The sequence below is a fragment of the Gopherus flavomarginatus genome, chromosome 17 (genome assembly GCF_025201925.1).
Source record: "Gopherus flavomarginatus isolate rGopFla2 chromosome 17, rGopFla2.mat.asm, whole genome shotgun sequence".
Lineage (NCBI taxonomy): Eukaryota > Metazoa > Chordata > Testudines > Testudinidae > Gopherus > Gopherus flavomarginatus.
The window spans coordinates 25,372,960-25,390,944 of record NC_066633.1 but is presented as its reverse complement, the minus strand read 5'-3'; the positions used below and the strand labels follow the sequence as shown (position 1 = coordinate 25,390,944).

At 45.0% G+C, this 17,985-nt stretch overlaps 1 protein-coding gene across 4 annotated transcripts; it reads left to right on the top strand.

Moving 5' to 3' along the window:
* The first annotated feature begins 688 nt into the window (after window positions 1-688).
* ZMYND19 (zinc finger MYND-type containing 19) lies at window positions 689-14,097 on the top strand. Of its 4 annotated transcripts, none has more exons than XM_050926561.1 (6): window positions 689-809; window positions 2,794-2,853; window positions 3,921-4,027; window positions 9,435-9,575; window positions 11,785-11,965; window positions 13,422-14,097. In XM_050926561.1, exons 1-6 carry the CDS (start codon window positions 759-761, stop codon window positions 13,563-13,565), a joined length of 684 nt encoding a protein of 227 aa, XP_050782518.1. In that variant the 5' UTR covers window positions 689-758; the 3' UTR covers window positions 13,566-14,097. The 4 variants fall into 4 exon arrangements, with proteins under 4 accessions (XP_050782518.1, XP_050782520.1, XP_050782519.1 ...); XM_050926563.1 differs by lacking the exon at window positions 689-809 and adding an exon at window positions 1,240-1,468; XM_050926562.1 differs by lacking the exon at window positions 689-809 and adding an exon at window positions 1,514-1,668.
* Window positions 14,098-17,985: the final 3,888 nt, after the last annotated feature.

Genomic DNA, 17,985 nt, shown 5'->3' with positions numbered 1-17,985 from the left:
GCAGGCCAGGGGAACCCATGGGGGTGGGGCACGGGGGGCTGCAGGCCAGGGGAACCCATGGGGGTGGGGCACGGGGGCTGCAGGCCAGGGGAACCCATGGGGGTGGGGCACGGGGGCTGCAGGAAGGGGAACCCATGGGGGTGGGGCACGGGGGCTGCAGGAAGGGGAACCCATGGGGATGGTGCACGGGGGCTGCAGGAAGGGGAACCCATGGGGATGGTGCACGGGGGCTGCAGGCCAGGCGTAGTGCAGGGGGGCTCAGGGGAATAGGCTGCACACGAGGCGGCCCATGGGAACGGGGCTGGTGCACAAGGGCTGGAGGACAGAGGCAGTGCGAGAGGCGTGAGCGGGGCCAGGGCTGGCGCCGGGGCACAGGGGCTCCGAGCTCGCGACGGGCGCGTGGCTCAGCAACAAGGGCGGCAGCGGCCCCTTTAATTCCGCCACGGCCCCGCCCCCCTTGCGTTGCTCCGCTCCAGTGTTGGCGGCACAAAGCTTCCCGCGAGTGTGACGTTCCTGTGTGTGGCCGCTGCCCCAGTAACCCCGCCTAGCACCGCCTTCCGATTGGGCGTGAGGGCGGTGTAGGAGCATGACGCGCGGGTCGACGCGTGCCGTGATTGGCTGAGCGCTGAAGGCTGGGAGGTGGCGTGCTGCCCCGCCCCCCGGGTGTGCGCGAGGCGGCGGCGCGTGGCAGCGGCGGCGGCTCCCGGGCTCAGAGTCCCGAGCGCAGGCGGCGGCGCCGAGCCCGGCCCGGCCCGGCCATGACCGACTTCAAGCTGGGGATCGTGCGGCTCGGCCGGGTGGCCGGCAAGGTGAGGGGCCGCGCGCCGCGCTGGGCGGGGGCCGGGCCGGGCCGGGCCGGCGGGAGCGCCCGGCTGGGCCCGAGGGCGGAGGGGACGGGTCGGGTCGGGGGCGCGGCCGTGGCGCGGGGCCCCGGTGGGGGCCGGTCTGCGCGAGGCCGCGGGGGGCTCCCTGGGACTGCGGCGGCGAGTTCCCGGCACGTGGGCGGGCGCGGAAACTCGGCCCTCGCCTGGCGCGTGGCTCGGCCTCTCGCCTGCAGCTCGCGGCGCGGGGCTCGCGCTGGTGTGTGGCCGGGGGAAGCCGCGGTTGCGCGTGGAGCGGGGAGTGCGGGAGCTCCGGGGCCCTGTGCTGAGGGGCAGGGTTGGGCGCTGAGCTGGGAGGCGCACGCGATGGCCCCGGAAGGCGCTAATATCCCGTTCGCTTTCCAGGCGGCGTGGTCCGAGGCAGGCGTGTCAGAGCCGGGTTCCGCCCTTGGATGCTAAAATATCTTTGTCCAGATAAGAAATGCAATAAGGGCATTGGTGGCCCAGCTAGGGCCAGGGCTCTGGCCTTTGTTGTCCGTCTGAGATTGCCTGTAAGGCTGCCATAGATCTGTGGATGTGTCCGTTGGGTCTGTCCATTGCGATCTGGATCCAGCTTCTTCAGTTTGTTTCACACAGGCACTTGAATGGTACCAGTATTTAGTCTGCAATGGATATAGGCTGGTAGTGACTTACAGTGTTTTAGTAGCCAGAGCTATAGTGAATTCAGTAAACTTGTTTAGTTTTTTTAGTAGTGCTCTTTCTAAAAGGAAACTCACTTCCTAGTTCAGTGTATGACAATTCCATGCACAGCGAACTCTGTAGAAAATTGAGATGCATCTTTGGCATGGTACATGATGGTGATACAGTGCTGTATTCTGCTTAGCTAAGTATGTTACTAAACGGGCCTTTTTTTTTTTTAGGATTCACCCAGATTTTCAGAAAAGATGTGGGTGGTAGCCATTAAGTGGTCTCAAATTTTGTTCTTCTATTTGTCTCAGTTAGTGTTGGGGTAGTGGAGATTTGAAAGGAACAAGTGTAGGTAGAGAATACTGTTCTCCTAGAATATTTTTGCAGCAAATTGAATAAGCATAGAAACAGTGAAGAAGAGCTCTGTGGAGCTCAAAAAGCTTCCCTCTTTCGCCAGTAGATGTTCGTCCAAGATATTATCTCACCCACCTTGTGCGTGTCATAGAAACAGTAAGGCATTTGCCTTCACTAAACTGTTGGTGAGCTGTGGAATGTAGACCTGCTGTGAAGGTTCTTAGTTCTACAGGGTTGAACATACTTTGTCTAGGTTAGGTAATGGGTAAATAACTTCATATGTCACTAATATTTTAATAACTTCTACAATTCTAGTGGATCCTGTATTAAACCTAGGGTCTGGGTGCTTTGCTGTCCCACTTCACATGGCAAGTAGTGGCTGTGTAAGGCAGTGGTTCTTGACCAGGTTTCTGAAATCCCCTGGGGGGCTGCAAGCAGGTTTCAGGGGGTCTGTCAAAGTAAACCAGAGAGCAGAGCCGGTGTTAGACTCACTGGGGCTCAGGGCAGAAAGCCAAAGCTGCACAGGGCTGAAGCCAAAGCCTGAGCAATTTAGCTTTGCAGGGCCCCCCCGTCATGAGAGCCACAGGCAGTTACCCTGCTTGCCACCCCTAATGCCAGCCCTAGCTTTTAATCTACTAGATTTGCAGAAAAACAGTTGTGGCACAGATGGGCCATGGAGGTTTTTATAGCAAGCTGGGAGGAGCTCAGAAAGAAAAAGGTTGAGAACCCCCGGTGTAAAGAATATAGCTAAAAATCTGTTCCCAGTAAAGTGATGTAATCACGAACTGGTTGTGCAGGTGCTGCTTACTTGCGGTGTTAAAATATTGCTAGTTAAATCATACATTGCAGAATAACTTCAGTAATAACCTTAAATCTTTCAAAAAAGTTACAGCTGTTCTTAACTGCCTTTAACATGTTTGGTATATTTTAGACAAAGTATACGCTGATAGATGAACAAGACATCCCATTAGTGGAGAGTTACTCTTTTGAGGTAAGTGTTTTGAGCTTTGTTTAAGTTCTCTGAGCCAATATGGTTATTAGACTCTTGACATACTGTGGCTAGAATAGTGCTTGCAAATCAAAATTCCCCTCTCTGGAGAGGATAGATAGCTATTAACATTACTACTAGCCACTAAGTCTAGAGCATGGCTTCTGAACATGGATATTAACATGTTAGACATACATAGTTACAATTGTTAGGCTGCAACCTTGTTTTAAAAGGTTAAGTTATATAGGGTATATCTATAGAGGCAGAAAAGGTGTATTTCCAATCAAGTTAGCTTAACTCAATTGAAACCCCCTCCCCACACCTGGGTAGACACAACCTTTAAGACTGTGGTGTTCACAGACCAGCTCAGCTGTCATTAAAGATATTAAACTGTGTATGTGGGTGTTACTGTGGGTGGGGTTGTTTTAAAAAAACACCCTTTGTTGTCTGTGTAGAGAAAGATCATGTTTCCCTTTTCCTTCTCCATTCCAGTCCCATTAGCAGCTGTTGTGGTGTGGTGAGGAAAACATAAATTCTGAAGCAACAAGTGTGGGCACTACATGACTCAATGGTGAATTCTATCTGTCTTTCAAAAGTACTTATAAGGCCCCTGTACCATTATATCTGAGTCATTATAATTTTTAATGTACTTATCCTACCAGCATACCTGTGTGATTGGGAAGTGCTGTTATCCTCATTTTACAAATGGAAAACTGAGGAACAGAGAGACCAGGTGACTTGTCTATTGTATGTAGCAGAGAAGAGAACCTAGGCTGGCACCTTAACCACATGACCATCTATTCTATCCTCTTTGCCCATAGCATTTCTGCTGTGTGCAGTCCACCTCTTCCTCCACCCCAGAACCTTTTGTTCTCTGTCTAATACAGAAGTATTAAATAACTAAAATCCCATTAAGATGAAATGGCATATAATCAGTTTCCTGCAGTTGCAGGGGGCAGATGATGTTGGGTGTTGGTCTTTCCTGTCTCCCATTTCCCAAAGGGAATGTTAAGCAGTGCTGCTGACAGTTGGATGCCCTTGGTCACAGAACACTCTTTCCTTCTCTCCAGGCTCGGATGGAGGTAGATGCTGATGGAAATGGTGCTAAAATATTTGCTTATGCTTTTGACAAAAACAGAGGAAGGGGATCTGGGCGTCTGCTGCACGAGCTACTGTGGTAGGTGTTGTACAAAGAATTAATATAGTAATCAGTCAGGGATGTAGCTTGCAATCTTCAGCTTGTTTGTACACTAAATAATGCATTATGTACACTAACAGTGGGTGCAATTAGAGATGTTGTAGTGTTAAAAGGCTTAATGAAGAATGAAACCAGTCTCTCTCTAAGAAATGTTGCTCATGGGAAACTACTTGTTTGCTCATCTATACCCATAGTTTAAATCTAGAAGTTACTAAATTCCTAGAACCTTTGGGTTCTGTTCACCCCATGATATGCAAGTATAACTCCCAGTAGTACCAGTGAGATGTGAATGTTTTGTGTTTGCTCAGTCTTCTGAATGATTGATTGGGATAGGACAGTGCTAAAGGTTCAACTGATTGTTTCAGCATAGTGGTGCTTTGTTTGCTGCTAACTTTAAATTTTGCACACTTTATTGAATACTAGTCAGTGCTTTACATTCTCTGTCAGGCAAGTCACCTCTGCCTGTCTAAACACTTCAGAGGCTGACTTGATATATTCAGTACTTTAATTTGGTTATTTAATTTTGTAAAGTGTGTGTTCTCCTGTCTAGCTATCTTGTAGGAAATGATTTTGCTCCCTTTCATGCACAGAGCAAATCCTTGACTATCGTTGGTGACTAAAAACTGAACTTAAAAGTTTGTAGAAAAGGTAATTGCTCATGGTGAGAGAATCCTGAAGTAGTCACTGAAAGCTCTTTATTTTGAGACATAAGCCTGGGGATATTGTTTGCTGGTCACCTCGATGGGTTTGTATATTGTTGCTCTAAATTGGAGTTGCCCAGAAATTATCCACTCAAACCTATTGCTTAATGAATTTTCTGGTTAAATATTCATGCAACTGTGGGACCCGTTGAGGTCTCCCACTGCCCCCCAAATAATGTTTTTACATACCGCCCCTCACTGGTGTCTAAGGCCTGATCTACACTGAAATGTTAGGTCAACTCAGCTATGTTGCTCAGGGTGTGACATAGTTAAACAATAAACCTCTGGTGTAGACAGCGCTATGTCAATAGAAGAATTCTGCAGTTGACCTTAGCTGCTCACCTCTCAGGGAGGTGGATTACCTATACTGACAGGAGAAACCCTCCTGTCAGTATAAGTAGTATCTACGCTGAAGCATTGCTGCTGTATTGTTTCAAACGTAGACAAGTCCTTAGCACTCTGCACCTGTTAGGTTTAGTGCCTCTGGCAATGCTGCTAATCTTGTTGCAAAGGTAACTGACTATAATTGTTTGGTAAATCAGATTGCCCACTGCAGTGGACACAAACCTAATGCTGTAATAACTAAAGTCCATAAGTAGAATTAATAATCCCATAAAAGGATGCCGCTTCTGTTCAAATGACTGATATTGAAAGTTATCCACATCGTGGTGGTCCAGCTGTTTGCATATTGAGCAGCCTATTCATTCTCTCTTTCAGTAACACGACTGCTTTACTTTCTGAATAAATTATAATGAATTCAGTTGAATTGTGTACAGAAAATAGTATCTCTTTATGTTCCCTCCCCTTGCATGTATGCATTATGATTAAGGCTACGTTTTAGTAACGGGTATTTTTAGTAAAAGTCATGGATGGGTCATGGGCACTAAACAAAAATTCATGACCTGTGACTTTTACTAAAAATACCTGTGAATAAAACTTGGGGTAGAGGATGCGCCTGACTGGAGGCCCTGCGGATGCTGGGGGAGGGTGGCCCAGCTGCTTGGGGCAGGAAGTGGGGGGCATGGGCAGCAGCCCGGGATCTGAGACCCCTGCTGATGCTGGGGGTTGGGTTGCCGGGGCTAGCAGTCTCCCTGCCTGGCTCCATGCCTACCCCCCAGCAGTGGCAGAGTTTGGGTATGGGATGGAGCAGTGGGTTGGGGAATGGGACGGGGTGAGGCAGGCTTTGGGCAGCACTTACCTAGGGGCTCCCCAGAAGCGGCGACATCCCCCTCGTTCATCTGCTAGCCAGAGGCATGCAGGCACCACCACCACAGCTCCTGTTGGCTGTGGTTCCCGGCCAATGAGAGCTGTGAAGCCAGTGCTCTGGGTGGAGGCAGCTGCAGAACTTCCTGGCCACGACTCTGCCTAGCAGCTGAGCCTAATTCCTCACACGATGTAGTTGCAGGTACCATCCAGCTACAGCCTGGTCAGTGCTCTCAGGCTTTTTCCTGCCCCAGTAATCCAAGCTCCAGTGTCACTCTGATTTACATGAATTTGGAGTCATTTAAAAAAAAAAAAAAGAACAAAACCCCATGTTTTCCTTGGCAGGCCAAGCCTGATGTTCTTCCCTCCCTCCAAGTGGGCTGTGAGGCTAAAGCACTTTGAGGTCTTTAAATGAAACGATGACGTGTTGTTGTCCTCATCCAATAGCCAGTCACTGTTTCCAACCCCAAGCCTTGCCTCTTGTCTAAACCTAATCTCAGAACTGGAGAAAACTGCAGCAGGTAGAAAAAATTGAGTCAGTTGGCATTTTCTGCAAAAATGCAGCTTATCCTGCAAGAGCTAAGCTTGTCTGCCTGATGTTACTGATGAGCTGTTGCTGCTGCACCCGGCCAAAAAGTGAGAACTAAGTTTTTCTCCGACATTGCCATATTAGCAGTTGTCTACTTACAATCTTGAGTTAGTACAGCATACTGCGGTTTCAGCATAAGTGTTTACACTGCCTTTGACACCAGTTGAAATAAATTAGTTTAAAATCACAGCTCAGCCCTCAGCACAGGAAACTAGCTACTCCCAGAATGCAAAGAGGAAGCTTGTTTCTATCCTAATTACTTCAATGGAGTGTGATTTGCAGCACTTAGTTGGGACTAAATGATGACAGCAGCCGAACAACACTGCCATTGTCCTTTGCAAAAGGGCTCCGTACTCTTCCTTGTTGTACTTGACCATGTCCTCAGGACAGGCCCTTTGCCCATTCGTTCCCCAAAGCAGGATTTTCATGTCTCTCTGGCTAGTCTGCCCACAGGATGAGTTTTCCTTCCTCATTCATCCTTTTTATTCTTGGAGGTATGAGGAGTCCTGTGGAGAAAATAGCCTGATCATGTAATTAAAGACTCTCATAGACACAGGGGGCCACATTAAGGTTGCATGTGCAACTTTAATTCAGGCATTTCCTAACTTTTGACTGCTTGACTTTGCAACTGTGGTGTTCTTCTAACATATCTATTATTTCATAGGGTTTTTAAAAAAGCAAACTGAAAAAAACAAATTCCATCATGTGGCATGCTACCGACATCCATGTGTGTTAACAGCAGGGTTGGAATATTTAGATCCGCTCCCCAGGCCTCTACCACTTGAGCTACTGGGGTAACTGATAGAAATAATAGCTTGTCATCTTCTGTGGAACTGCACTCGAAGGGGATGAGCTGCACACTTTTCTAATGGGTTTCACAGATATTTGTTGACAGGAGAGGAATGGAGAGACTCGGGAATCTTGGTCTCTATTCCAGGTTCTAGCCTATGCTAGTAGGCACATACTCTTCTGCCCATTCTCCCAGGCTTGACTGCTTCTGCCCCATCACTGGCTCCTTGTCCCAGTCTCCACTCCTCAGTTTTCTCATCCCAGTCTGACTCTCCCTGGCTCCATCAGATGCCTCCAGTTCGGTCATTGAGAGCACAGGAGGGACAGGCTCCTTGCTCTTAGTTCTATTGCAGGGGTGGCCAACCTGTGGCTCCGAAGCCACATGCAGCTCTTCAGAAGTTAATATGCGGCTCCTTGTATAGGCATAGACTCAGGGGCTGGAGCTACAGGCACCAACTTTCCAGTGTGCCAGGGGGTGCTCCCTGCTCAACCCCTGGCTCTGCCATCGGCCCTGCCCCCACCTCTTTCCACCCTCTCCCCTGGGCCTGCCGTGCCCTCCCTCTTCCCCTCCAGAGCCTCCTGCATGCCATGAAACAACTTATCTGGAGGTGCGGGGGGGGGGAGGTAAATTCTGGCTCCTTCTCAGGCTCAGGTTGGCTACCCTTGTTCTAGTGCCTGGTCCTGCACAGGTCCAGAGGAGCATTTAAAAGGAAAATCCAGCTTTCCCCCTGCAGCCTGGGTTGGAGCATGCTTAGTTAGTGGCTCTATGGTGGTGATGCATTGCAGTGTGGTCAGCACTGGGAGCAGTGAGAAGCATGTTCATGCTTTGTATGTATGGAATTACCAGAGAGGTCTTTATTGCTTAGTTCTAATGTCTTCACTGAGCATGTGCAAACTGCGATTTTTGAAAGGCTTGTAACCACATTTGGGTAGATTTTCACAGGGAAGGCAAAAGGCACATCGTTGATGCAAAGGCTATCCCTGGTCTAAAGCATGGAGGTGCTAGAGCATTTCAAGGAAAAGGACTCAAGAATCCACCCAGTGTGGAAAATTTTAGCTCAAACTGTTAAAATTAGGCAAAGTTTTATAAATAACTGAAAACAGGGACTTATAATGGGAAGTGTGGGGCAACCTGAATAAGCTGTGCCACCATCCTCACATGTAATACCTTTTGTGTTCATTGCTCGTACTGTTAAAATTATCTTATAGTGCTGTAAATTACTCATCACTTTACAAAGCACATAGCCGGATCCAGCTCCCTGCCCTGCAGACTTGCACTCTGAGATGTAAGACATAGAGGAATAATTCAGGACAGAGATGATTTAGTGAGAAAGATTGCTACAATAAATGAGTTAGGAATGGAAAATCAGGGTGGGCCAGGAATAACACTTGCACATGGACAAGGAATAGATTGATGGGGTGAAAGAGAGCAGAAGAAAGATGAAAGGAACGGAACAATAATGAGGGGAGGCATGTAGGGAATGAAATGAATAGGAGGAAGTAAATGTTAGTTTGGGGGGAGGGGAATGTATTAAGCAGAGCATGTACATGCTAATTATCCAACCTCTTTGTTTCACAAATTTCTATTTGTACCTGCTGGTCATGAAAGCCCACAATGGCTCCAAAGGAGTCTTTTTATAGTGTGTACTGTATACAATTACAGGCACTAAAATGGTGGTTGCTGGTCACTGGTGAAGCTCTCGAGCCTTTAAATCCTTGCTTAGAGACTTCCTAATGGAGCTCTAGCTGTAGTGTTGCATGTGCATGTCACACGTGCACCTAAGTGTATCTGATCTAATCCATCTCGACTGTCCTAACTTCTTGCAGAAGTGCTATAACATTTATTTTATTTTGTAATTTTCTTTTTCAATTAAGGGAGTAGACTCTGGCCTTACAATTAGTTTTCAGCTGGAGCACTTTTATGGCAGAATACTAAACTTGTGGAATAAGTCTATTCTACTAAGAATGCTGTGAAGATCTGTCACTACAGTGACATGAATGGCATCTCTGATACACTGCTCCTTCTGGCAAGAAACACACCACTCATAGTCTATGGAGAACTGTTCTTTGCTTTGAACTGCAAATTGTATTTAATCTCTTTCAGGGAGAGGCACCGGGGAGGGATTGCCCCAGGATTTCAAGTGGTGCATCTGAACGCAGTGACGGTGGACAACCGACTGGACAATCTGCGTTTAGTTCCATGGGGATGGAGACCCAAAGCTGAAGATGTTTCTAGTAAACAAAGGTATATCAACACAATATTTATGGGTGAGATGTAATGGAGCTCAGGGGTAAGCTGCATCCAACAAATTAAGTTGGAACTATCTTCAAAATTCACTTGCCTCTTCCAGACTATTTTCTAACAAAAACCCAAATAAATGAACCTTGATCTAACACCTTGATCTTGAATAGCTCACAATTTCTGTTCCTGCATTTCCCCATCTGAAATGGAGAGAACAACTTATTGTGGTTTATAGACAAAACAGAGCCTGTCATCACTGTGACCAAGTGTCTCCCCTCCTTTTCTGTTCTTTGTCTTTTAGAATTGTGGCAGGGACACACAAACCAACAAAAAATTTCCATTGATGATGATCAGAATTTAGATTGGCAAAGAAAAAAAAAAAGGCTTGACCTTATTAGTTTGACTTGTGCATAATTACTTTGTCTATTTTGATGTGGCATTGACAATATGTGGTTTAATGGTTATAAAGTTTTCTACCTTTTTGAGTGTGTGTTCTTTTATTACATAATTGTCTAACCCTCCCCCCTTTAATTTTCCACAACTATGAAAACTTAGATTAAATTTTTTTAAAATACATCGATATCTACTAAAACTACAAAAAATTGAATTCTGCCAAGACTATTTATATCATAATTGTTGAAAGAAGAAAACAATCAAAATCTTGTTGGCTACAAATGTAGCTTTTTATTAAACTTGCATACATTCCATTCCATTCCACTTGGATGATGGCATTTGGGCATCATAAAACTAAGTCTGCAGTTTTAACTGGATAAAGGATTTCGGTTCCTGTCCTAAACTGTTAACACTACACAGCAGCCTCCTAACCTTCCAGAAGTTGCTGCCGTTCAGTTGATGAAGTGTTCCCTGTGCGTAGCTTGTAAAGTGCTTACGATCAGGAGTTATGTGACTTGAAGTAGATACTAATCAAAAGATGGCTTAGGCCCTAGAATCAGGAGTGCTTATTGGGAGTCAATTTGACATCACAATAGTTTTGCAGTAACTACCTGTGATATCAGGATTTCTCAGGTCAAGTAGAAGCATCAGCAGATGCAGCAACTATCTAGCAGATGTTTCTGTACTATCCATCACTATAGTGTCCAATGCTGAAACAATCCTTTCACGTGTGTTGCACTACTAGTAATAAAGATCACTCAATCCCCATAATATGTATTAAAGTGTTGAGTTGTATAGCAAGCCAAGCATGACAATATTAGAACTGGCTAATATCAAGCAGTAAAAGAGAAAAACCTACCTCCTGCAACTTGAGGAAACTAAAATTAAACCAAAAACATGAAGGGAGATGATATCTCAGCCTCAAGTGCAAACTATTTGGGGGGTCTTTCTAACATAGTTTGCATAGAGATTTAGTACAGAGAAAAATCTTGCCATATACTGTTAGTCCTGAGAAATCCAGTGCTTGATGCTCAAATATTGTGTTGAAGCCTGTGGCGTGTCCTTTAGTCATCTGACATTTAGCTGGTTATAGTGCACTTGTGGCGCTTATCCTGGGGCACCAAAATACCAGCAAAGCTCATATGAGCCAACAAATGCAGTGGTATTCAAATTTAATATGTATTCAGGTTAAAGACAAAGTGAGTTACTGGAATCAGATTCCATCCTCCTGTGCTAACATTTTGTGAGGGCCTGAATCTGTGCTCTGCTGCATAGACTATGGCCCAATAAGTTTCAGACCTCACTCATCTCCCTGGGTAATGTTTTGTTTTAATTGTATGGTGCAGCCTGAATAACATTAGAACAGTGTTTGTGTTATGTTAGTGGAGACCTATGGGCTTCAATCCCATTGTAGCACTGTAATTTCTTGTCTACTAAATTGAAATAGCCACAGCACTAGTAAGATGATGCTGTTCAGAGCATTGGTCAATTTAAGAAACTTCCTTTCAGAAGCCAGTGAATGGCAAGAGTTTCTACATTAGAGCAGGCTAGGAGAGCTCAAATGGGGAAATAAGCCCTTTGATCGACCCTTATTTAAATACAGTGTCTTCAATTAAACATTTTTTGGTGGTGGCTTTTGCATCAGGCCTGAAATGGGAATCCTGAAAAGAGGCCAGTTAAGGGAGGAATGCAAGTGGCCCTTAACTCTAATGAGGTCAAAGACAGTGTCTGCACAACCTACTTCACAACTTGAATCAGTTTTAATTTCCATAAATGTCTTTTCTAAACTCATGGAATAAACGTGTTTTTTCCATTAAAGGGAACAAAGTCTGTACTGGCTGGCGATCCAGCAGCTTCCCACAGATCCAATAGAAGAGCAGTTTCCTGTGCTGAATGTAACGCGGTATTACAACGCTAATGGGGATGTTGTGGAGGAAGAGGAAAATTCATGCACATACTATGAATGTCACTACCCCCCGTGCACAATGATTGAAAAACAGGTGTGTTCAAAGTACATTGAAAGTAGCGATGGAAGAGACCCATTAGGCCACTTTGTGTCCAAAGATTGTTCCCTGCTGTGTAATCTCCAGTGCTTTGCCTTGTCTAGTTTTAAGTGTCTCAGGCTATCACTAATGATCTTCATCTGAATCCCTATAGAAGAAAATTCCCTGTTCTAATAACTGCAAGGTATTTTTTCTAGTAGCGTTAATTTTCTTTTTTTCATTTAAATTTCATTACTCCCCATTAGGTTGCCTTAACAATTCCTTAGGCTTCGGGGGTATTTTTACTCTGAGTAATTGGCTGTATACCACAGTTACGTGTATAATCCATGCAAACTGAATATCAAAATGCTTTAGCAAGTGTGCATGGTGGAAGATACACAAAGTGGGTTATTCCAGATGATGAGTTGCAAAGAAAGCTCTTCTATCAGTGGCAAGGTTGTGAAGGGACAGTAAGCAGCCAGTGATGAGGAAGGGTTGAGCAAATCCACTGAGGGCTTTAAAAATAAGAAATCTTGAACTGGAACTTGAACTGATCTAATAGAACTTGTTGAGAGGGTGTTAATTCTGCTTTGTATGTTAGAAGATGGGCAGTAGCATTCTGTGCCTGCTGGAGAGCTGCAGAATACTGAAAAGAGGGGAGTTGCATTAGACAAGAGGCGATAAAGCTGTGGATGAAGATCTGAGCAGTGGAGGAGTCAAAGTAGTAGCATCCCCGGCCATTGTTAGGAAGGAGAGGATAGGCAGCCTTTAGACAAGGGAGTTTTGGAAGGGGAAACTGGCAGAGAGTAGATTGGGTGAAGGGTGGTCTGAGGACTGAGCCTTGTCTCAATGAAGCAGATGTGTCCTTGTCTGAACGAGGGATTTTTTTCCTTTTGATAGTGAATGCTGAGCAGGATAAACTTCCAAGAGATGCAGGTTACCCCCTGGACCCTCCCAAATTAAGTGCTTTTAAAAAAAAGCTTTAAATATGGCGAACCTTTAAGCAAACACGTACCTTAATGTATGAGTCTTAAATGTGCTAACTCCTGAACCGGGATCTCCATCTTTTTTTCTCCCTTCCCCCTTTTGGGACCAATATCGCGAAGCCCCCTGATGATCCACAAGTTTGAGGGCTGAGCCTCTGCAGTACTTCTAGTCTTTTTTTCCTGATCTGGGAACACTTGGACTGTCTGGCAGAACTATAACACTGTAAGAAGAAATGTGAAACTCTCAGTGGTCTCAGCTCATTACACTTGTTAACTTCTCAGTGCTGCAGTTGCCCTTAGAGCATAAGTTAGTGCAATGGTTGCACATCCTATTGATTCAGGGAATCTAATTGTTGGATGTTCATATTTCCCAAATGCTGATAGATTTATGGTGGGGCTTGTCCGTGTGTCGGGCTTCTTGGGGAATAGCTTACCTGGACTCTTGGGGCTGAGCTGGCTAACTGATAGCTGTTCTACATTTTTTCTAGTTACGTGAATTCAATATATGTGGCCGATGCCAGGTAGCAAGGTACTGTGGGTCTCAGTGCCAGCAGAAGGACTGGCCTGCTCACAAGAAGCACTGTCGGGAGAAGAAACGAACCTTCCAGCAAGAGCTCGGACCAGAACGATGACCAGGTGGCAAAAGCCTCTCAGCAGCAGGATTCCTTCTCAAAGGCATTGGACTCTTGCTTTTGCACAGTAATGACAGACTGCTTATTGAAGCCAGAGGCACTGAAGAAGACAAACCCTGTGATGCTTGAGTAGAACAGCTGACTGGACTAAGCCAGCTCTGACTGGTGCTGTGGAAAGGGATTGGGTCTTCCCTTCCAGTATTATATTCTCAAGCAAAAAGACTACTGTGGAGGCTCCAGGCAGGAAGCTTCTCATTATTTATATGTTAATATGTTTGTAAACTCATGTACAGTTTTTTGTTAGAAATTCTCAATAGGACTCATTTACTGTAATGTTCAGATGAGAACACATTGTTGGCCTACAAGTAAAAAAACTGTCATGTAGCAAAAGCTTTTTCTCCCATGTGGCTAAACAATATCTGTGGCTGTTCCAGGGCCAGGAGCCTGGCTCAGACATCAGCAGTTACTCTGGAGAACTCTGCATGGAAGTTATATTTTAAAAAAGCAAAACAAAGTAAAGGGTTGGAATGAATTGTTGTCTGCTCTGCAGTTTTCTCCTGTTCCTTTTTAGCCATTTCTGAAGCTCAGTAACACTTGGTCTTTACATCTCTTACTAAGCATTTTCTTTCTAATACACCAAGCCTTGACACTGGGCCCAGAATTCAGGGTATCATCGACAAGGAGACTGGAAGGGCATGGAGCTAGTTGATCCCACTTGCATTGGAGAAGGGCTGCTAGAGATCATGCTTTGTGTTTGCAGAAAGTTAAATCTGGTTTCCTGCTGTCAAACCTTTGCATGCTCATGAATGTCGCCAAAAGATCTTCTCTTGCTTTTCCAGAAGTTTGTAACTGATCTGGTAGGTATAGTGGTTGCTTTGGGATACTCCTTACTTTAAAGAGATGCTATCAATCTGAAAATCATATCTTTCTGAATTTTTTTTACTTAATAGTGAAAATTAACACCAAAAATGTGGGAGGAACTATTTTTTGACCTGCTTTGGAAAAGAGAATTATTTTGGCTGCTCTTGCTTTTTTATTATGTATAACAGATACCTTAACGCTCTGCTTACTTTTCCTTAGAAATACAGAAACGTCAAATTTGGGTGCTCTCTATTGTTTTTGAGGGACTAAATAGATGACTCAAATATGCAGTGCAAATTTTCTCAGTCCTTAATAGAAAGGAGTAAGGTATTGAATTCTTAAATAGCTTTTCTGCAAGTTTTTAGTGAAATAAGTGTTAACCTAAAGAACCAGAAAAACATCACTTCCGTTGGGTTTCACTTCTTTGGTACGTGGGTCAGTCCTAGTTCGTTTGTCTCGAGAGTCTGCCATGGAAAACCCAGTAGTTTTACCAGTCATACTTGCATAGATATAAGAGCCTTTTATTCTTGTAGCTTAAACCCCCTTCTCAAGCAACATAAGCTAAGCCCAAGAAAAAGCCCTCTCATGGGAATGTGTGTACCTGGAGTTGTACCAGTATAACTATACTGCTTTTAATTAACACCTTAGCATATAAAATAGCACACAATTAGTTGCTTTAAATGAACCATAGAAATTCCTGTGAATGCAAAAAGGGACATAGATACATATGATGCTGGTCCTGTTTTCTGCTTGTTTAAATAGGCAGGTAATTAGCATGACTGACTTTTTTTTTTTTTTTTTTCATGGCACTGTCTCAGTGCACTGGCACTAAAGACCACAATCCCTTTCACAGCACTTGATTACAAAGGATTTTTAATCATTATACGGAACAATTTGATAGAAATAATGTTTAACTTTTTGCTGTAGTGGTGGGTTTTATTTGTAAAAAAACAAGGTGAGCATAGTTGACTTACCTGGATAGTGTTAGGGGCTAACCATGAATTCAGATAATTTTAATTTCAGGATTGTAAAGTTTTGAGAAACGCTAATGAAAAAGATGAATCTGTTAAGTACAGAAAACTGAAACCATTGGCTCCCTAAGAATTAAGAGAGAAAGTCACTTATCTCAAAAATTAAACTCTGCTGTGGAATGGAGAGAGAAGAAACTAGAAATAGGAAGAGGCAGTAGCAGGAGTTGTTGGAAAAGGGTAATGGTGGAGCTTTGGCCCAGTTTCATGGAAGGAACCAGTGAATATGGAGGCTTCTCGTTACAGGACTGTTTTCAGTTTCTTATGACTGCCAAGCTGTAACTGGGTTGACGTTTTTCCATGTGTGTGTGCCTCAGGCTGTATTTTCTTGAAAAATTTCTGCCAAAATGGTTCAGCTGTTTCTGAGAATAAGAACCGCCATACCGGGTCAGACCAAAGGTCCATCTAGCCCAGTATCTGTCTACCGACAGTGGCCAATGCCAGGTGCCACAGAGGGAGTGAACCTAACAGGCAATGATCAAGTGATCTCTCTCCTGCCATTCATCTCCATCCTCTGACAAACAGAGGCTAGGGACACCATTCTTTACCCATCCTGGCTAATAGCCATTTATGGACTTAAACACCATTAATTTATCTAGTTCTCTTTTAAACACTGTTATAATCCTAGCCTTCCCAACCTCCTCAGGCAACAAGTTCCACAAGTTGACTGTGTGCTGCGTGAAGAACTTCCTTTTATTTGTTTTAAACCTACTGCCTATTTATTTCATTTGGTGACCCCTAGTTCTTGTATTATGGGAATAAGTAAATAACTTTTCCTTATCCACTTTCTCAACATCACTCATGATTTGATATACCTCTATCATATTCCCCCCTTAGTGTCCTCTTTTCCAAGCTGAAGGGTCCTAGCCTCTTTAATCTTTCCTCATATGGGACCCTCTCCAAACCCCTAATCATTTTAGTTGCCCTTTTGTGAACCTTTTCTAGTGCTAGAATATCTTTTTTGAGGTGAGAAGACCACATCTGTACCCAGTATTCGAGATGTGGGTGTACCATGGATTTATATAAGGGCAATAATATATTCTCAGTCTTATTCTCTAAAGGTTAGTGAAAATGTTTTCACATGTTAAAAGTCCTTTTGAAATACTCTAGTACTCCCTTGCTTTGGAGCAGAGAAGTAAAGTTTGGCAGGGTAGTGGCCTTTGGCAGAGATGTGCCTTTCATCATCCAAATTGCTCAAATTAGCCTTTGAGCATGTGTGGACTGATTTTCCCCCCCCCAACCCCGACTTGCTGCATTTTCACAGCTAAAATCTCCACAAATTCTGTTCTCATTGAGCATTCTCCAGCCTCCCACCATGCCTATTGCTGATCGCACTGAGTATGTGGTAGCCTAGGCTAGGCAAAGCCAGAGTTTCCCTGTAATGGCTGCTGCTGGCCTAGGTGAGGCTGAGCACTGGAATTGAGACCAGGGGGCATTTCTCTTTTATGCTTTTCAGTGATCCCATCACTGGTTCCCAGGCAGCATAATGGAAGAAGCTGCATAACTGGAATGCAAAGGGGACAAAAAATGGAGGTAAAGTAGAAGATTTGGACAAGGAGTCTGGTGAGACAAGGACTGGAATTTATAGGGGTGGACTGGGAGCCAGGGAGAGGGAGGGATGGCCATTTGGGCCTATTGTGCAAGGAGAGGGTTATGGAGACTGGGACTGGTTGGGTAAGGAGAGGGACTGGAGCTGATGAGGGAAATGGGCCTAGGAGCTGAGGTTTGAGACTGAGCAAACAGATTGGGATTAGAAACCGGTAGGGGTGAAGGAGAGAGAGGGCAAGGAGCTGGACTGTGGGATGAGAACAGGCTGGCTGGTCAGAGACTGAGATTAGACTAGATGACCTGCTGAGGTCCCTTCCAACCCTAATATTCTATGATTAGGTGTTGGAAGAGGGAGAGACTTGGGTTTTGAGGCGTAGAGAGATTCCGTCTCAGAGACTAGGCAGCTAGGACTGGCTGGGTGAGGAGAGAAAGTAGATGAGAAGCCTGAGGAGAAGGGACTGGGAAGGTGAAAAGACTGAGACTGGCCCAAAGCCAGGGGAAGGGGAAATACAGGATTGGAACAGGTTGAAGGGGATGGGGAAGGAGGAATCAACCTTTGGGGAAATTGGCAGAAAGTTCATTTGAGCAGACTTCTCTTCAGAATCTGGAAAGGGACCATGGATTCCTGAGTGTCCGCATTCCTCTGCTGTCGGAAAATGTGCTCTCACTGGCAAAGTGCAAGTCTCATTCCCTTCTGGTGCAAAGAGGGCGACCCTTAGATTCATAGACTCTAGGACTGGAAGGGACCTCGAGAGGTCATCGAGTCCAGTCCCCTGCCCTCATGGCAGGACCAAATACTGTCTAGACCATCCCTGATAGACGTTTATCTAACCTACTCTTAAATATCTCCAGAGATGGATATTCCACAACCTCTCTAGGCAGTTTATTCCAATGTTTAACGATCCTGACAGTTAGGAACTTTTTCCTAATGTCCAACCTAAACCTCCCTTGCTGCAGTTTAAGCCCATTGCTTCTTGTTCTGT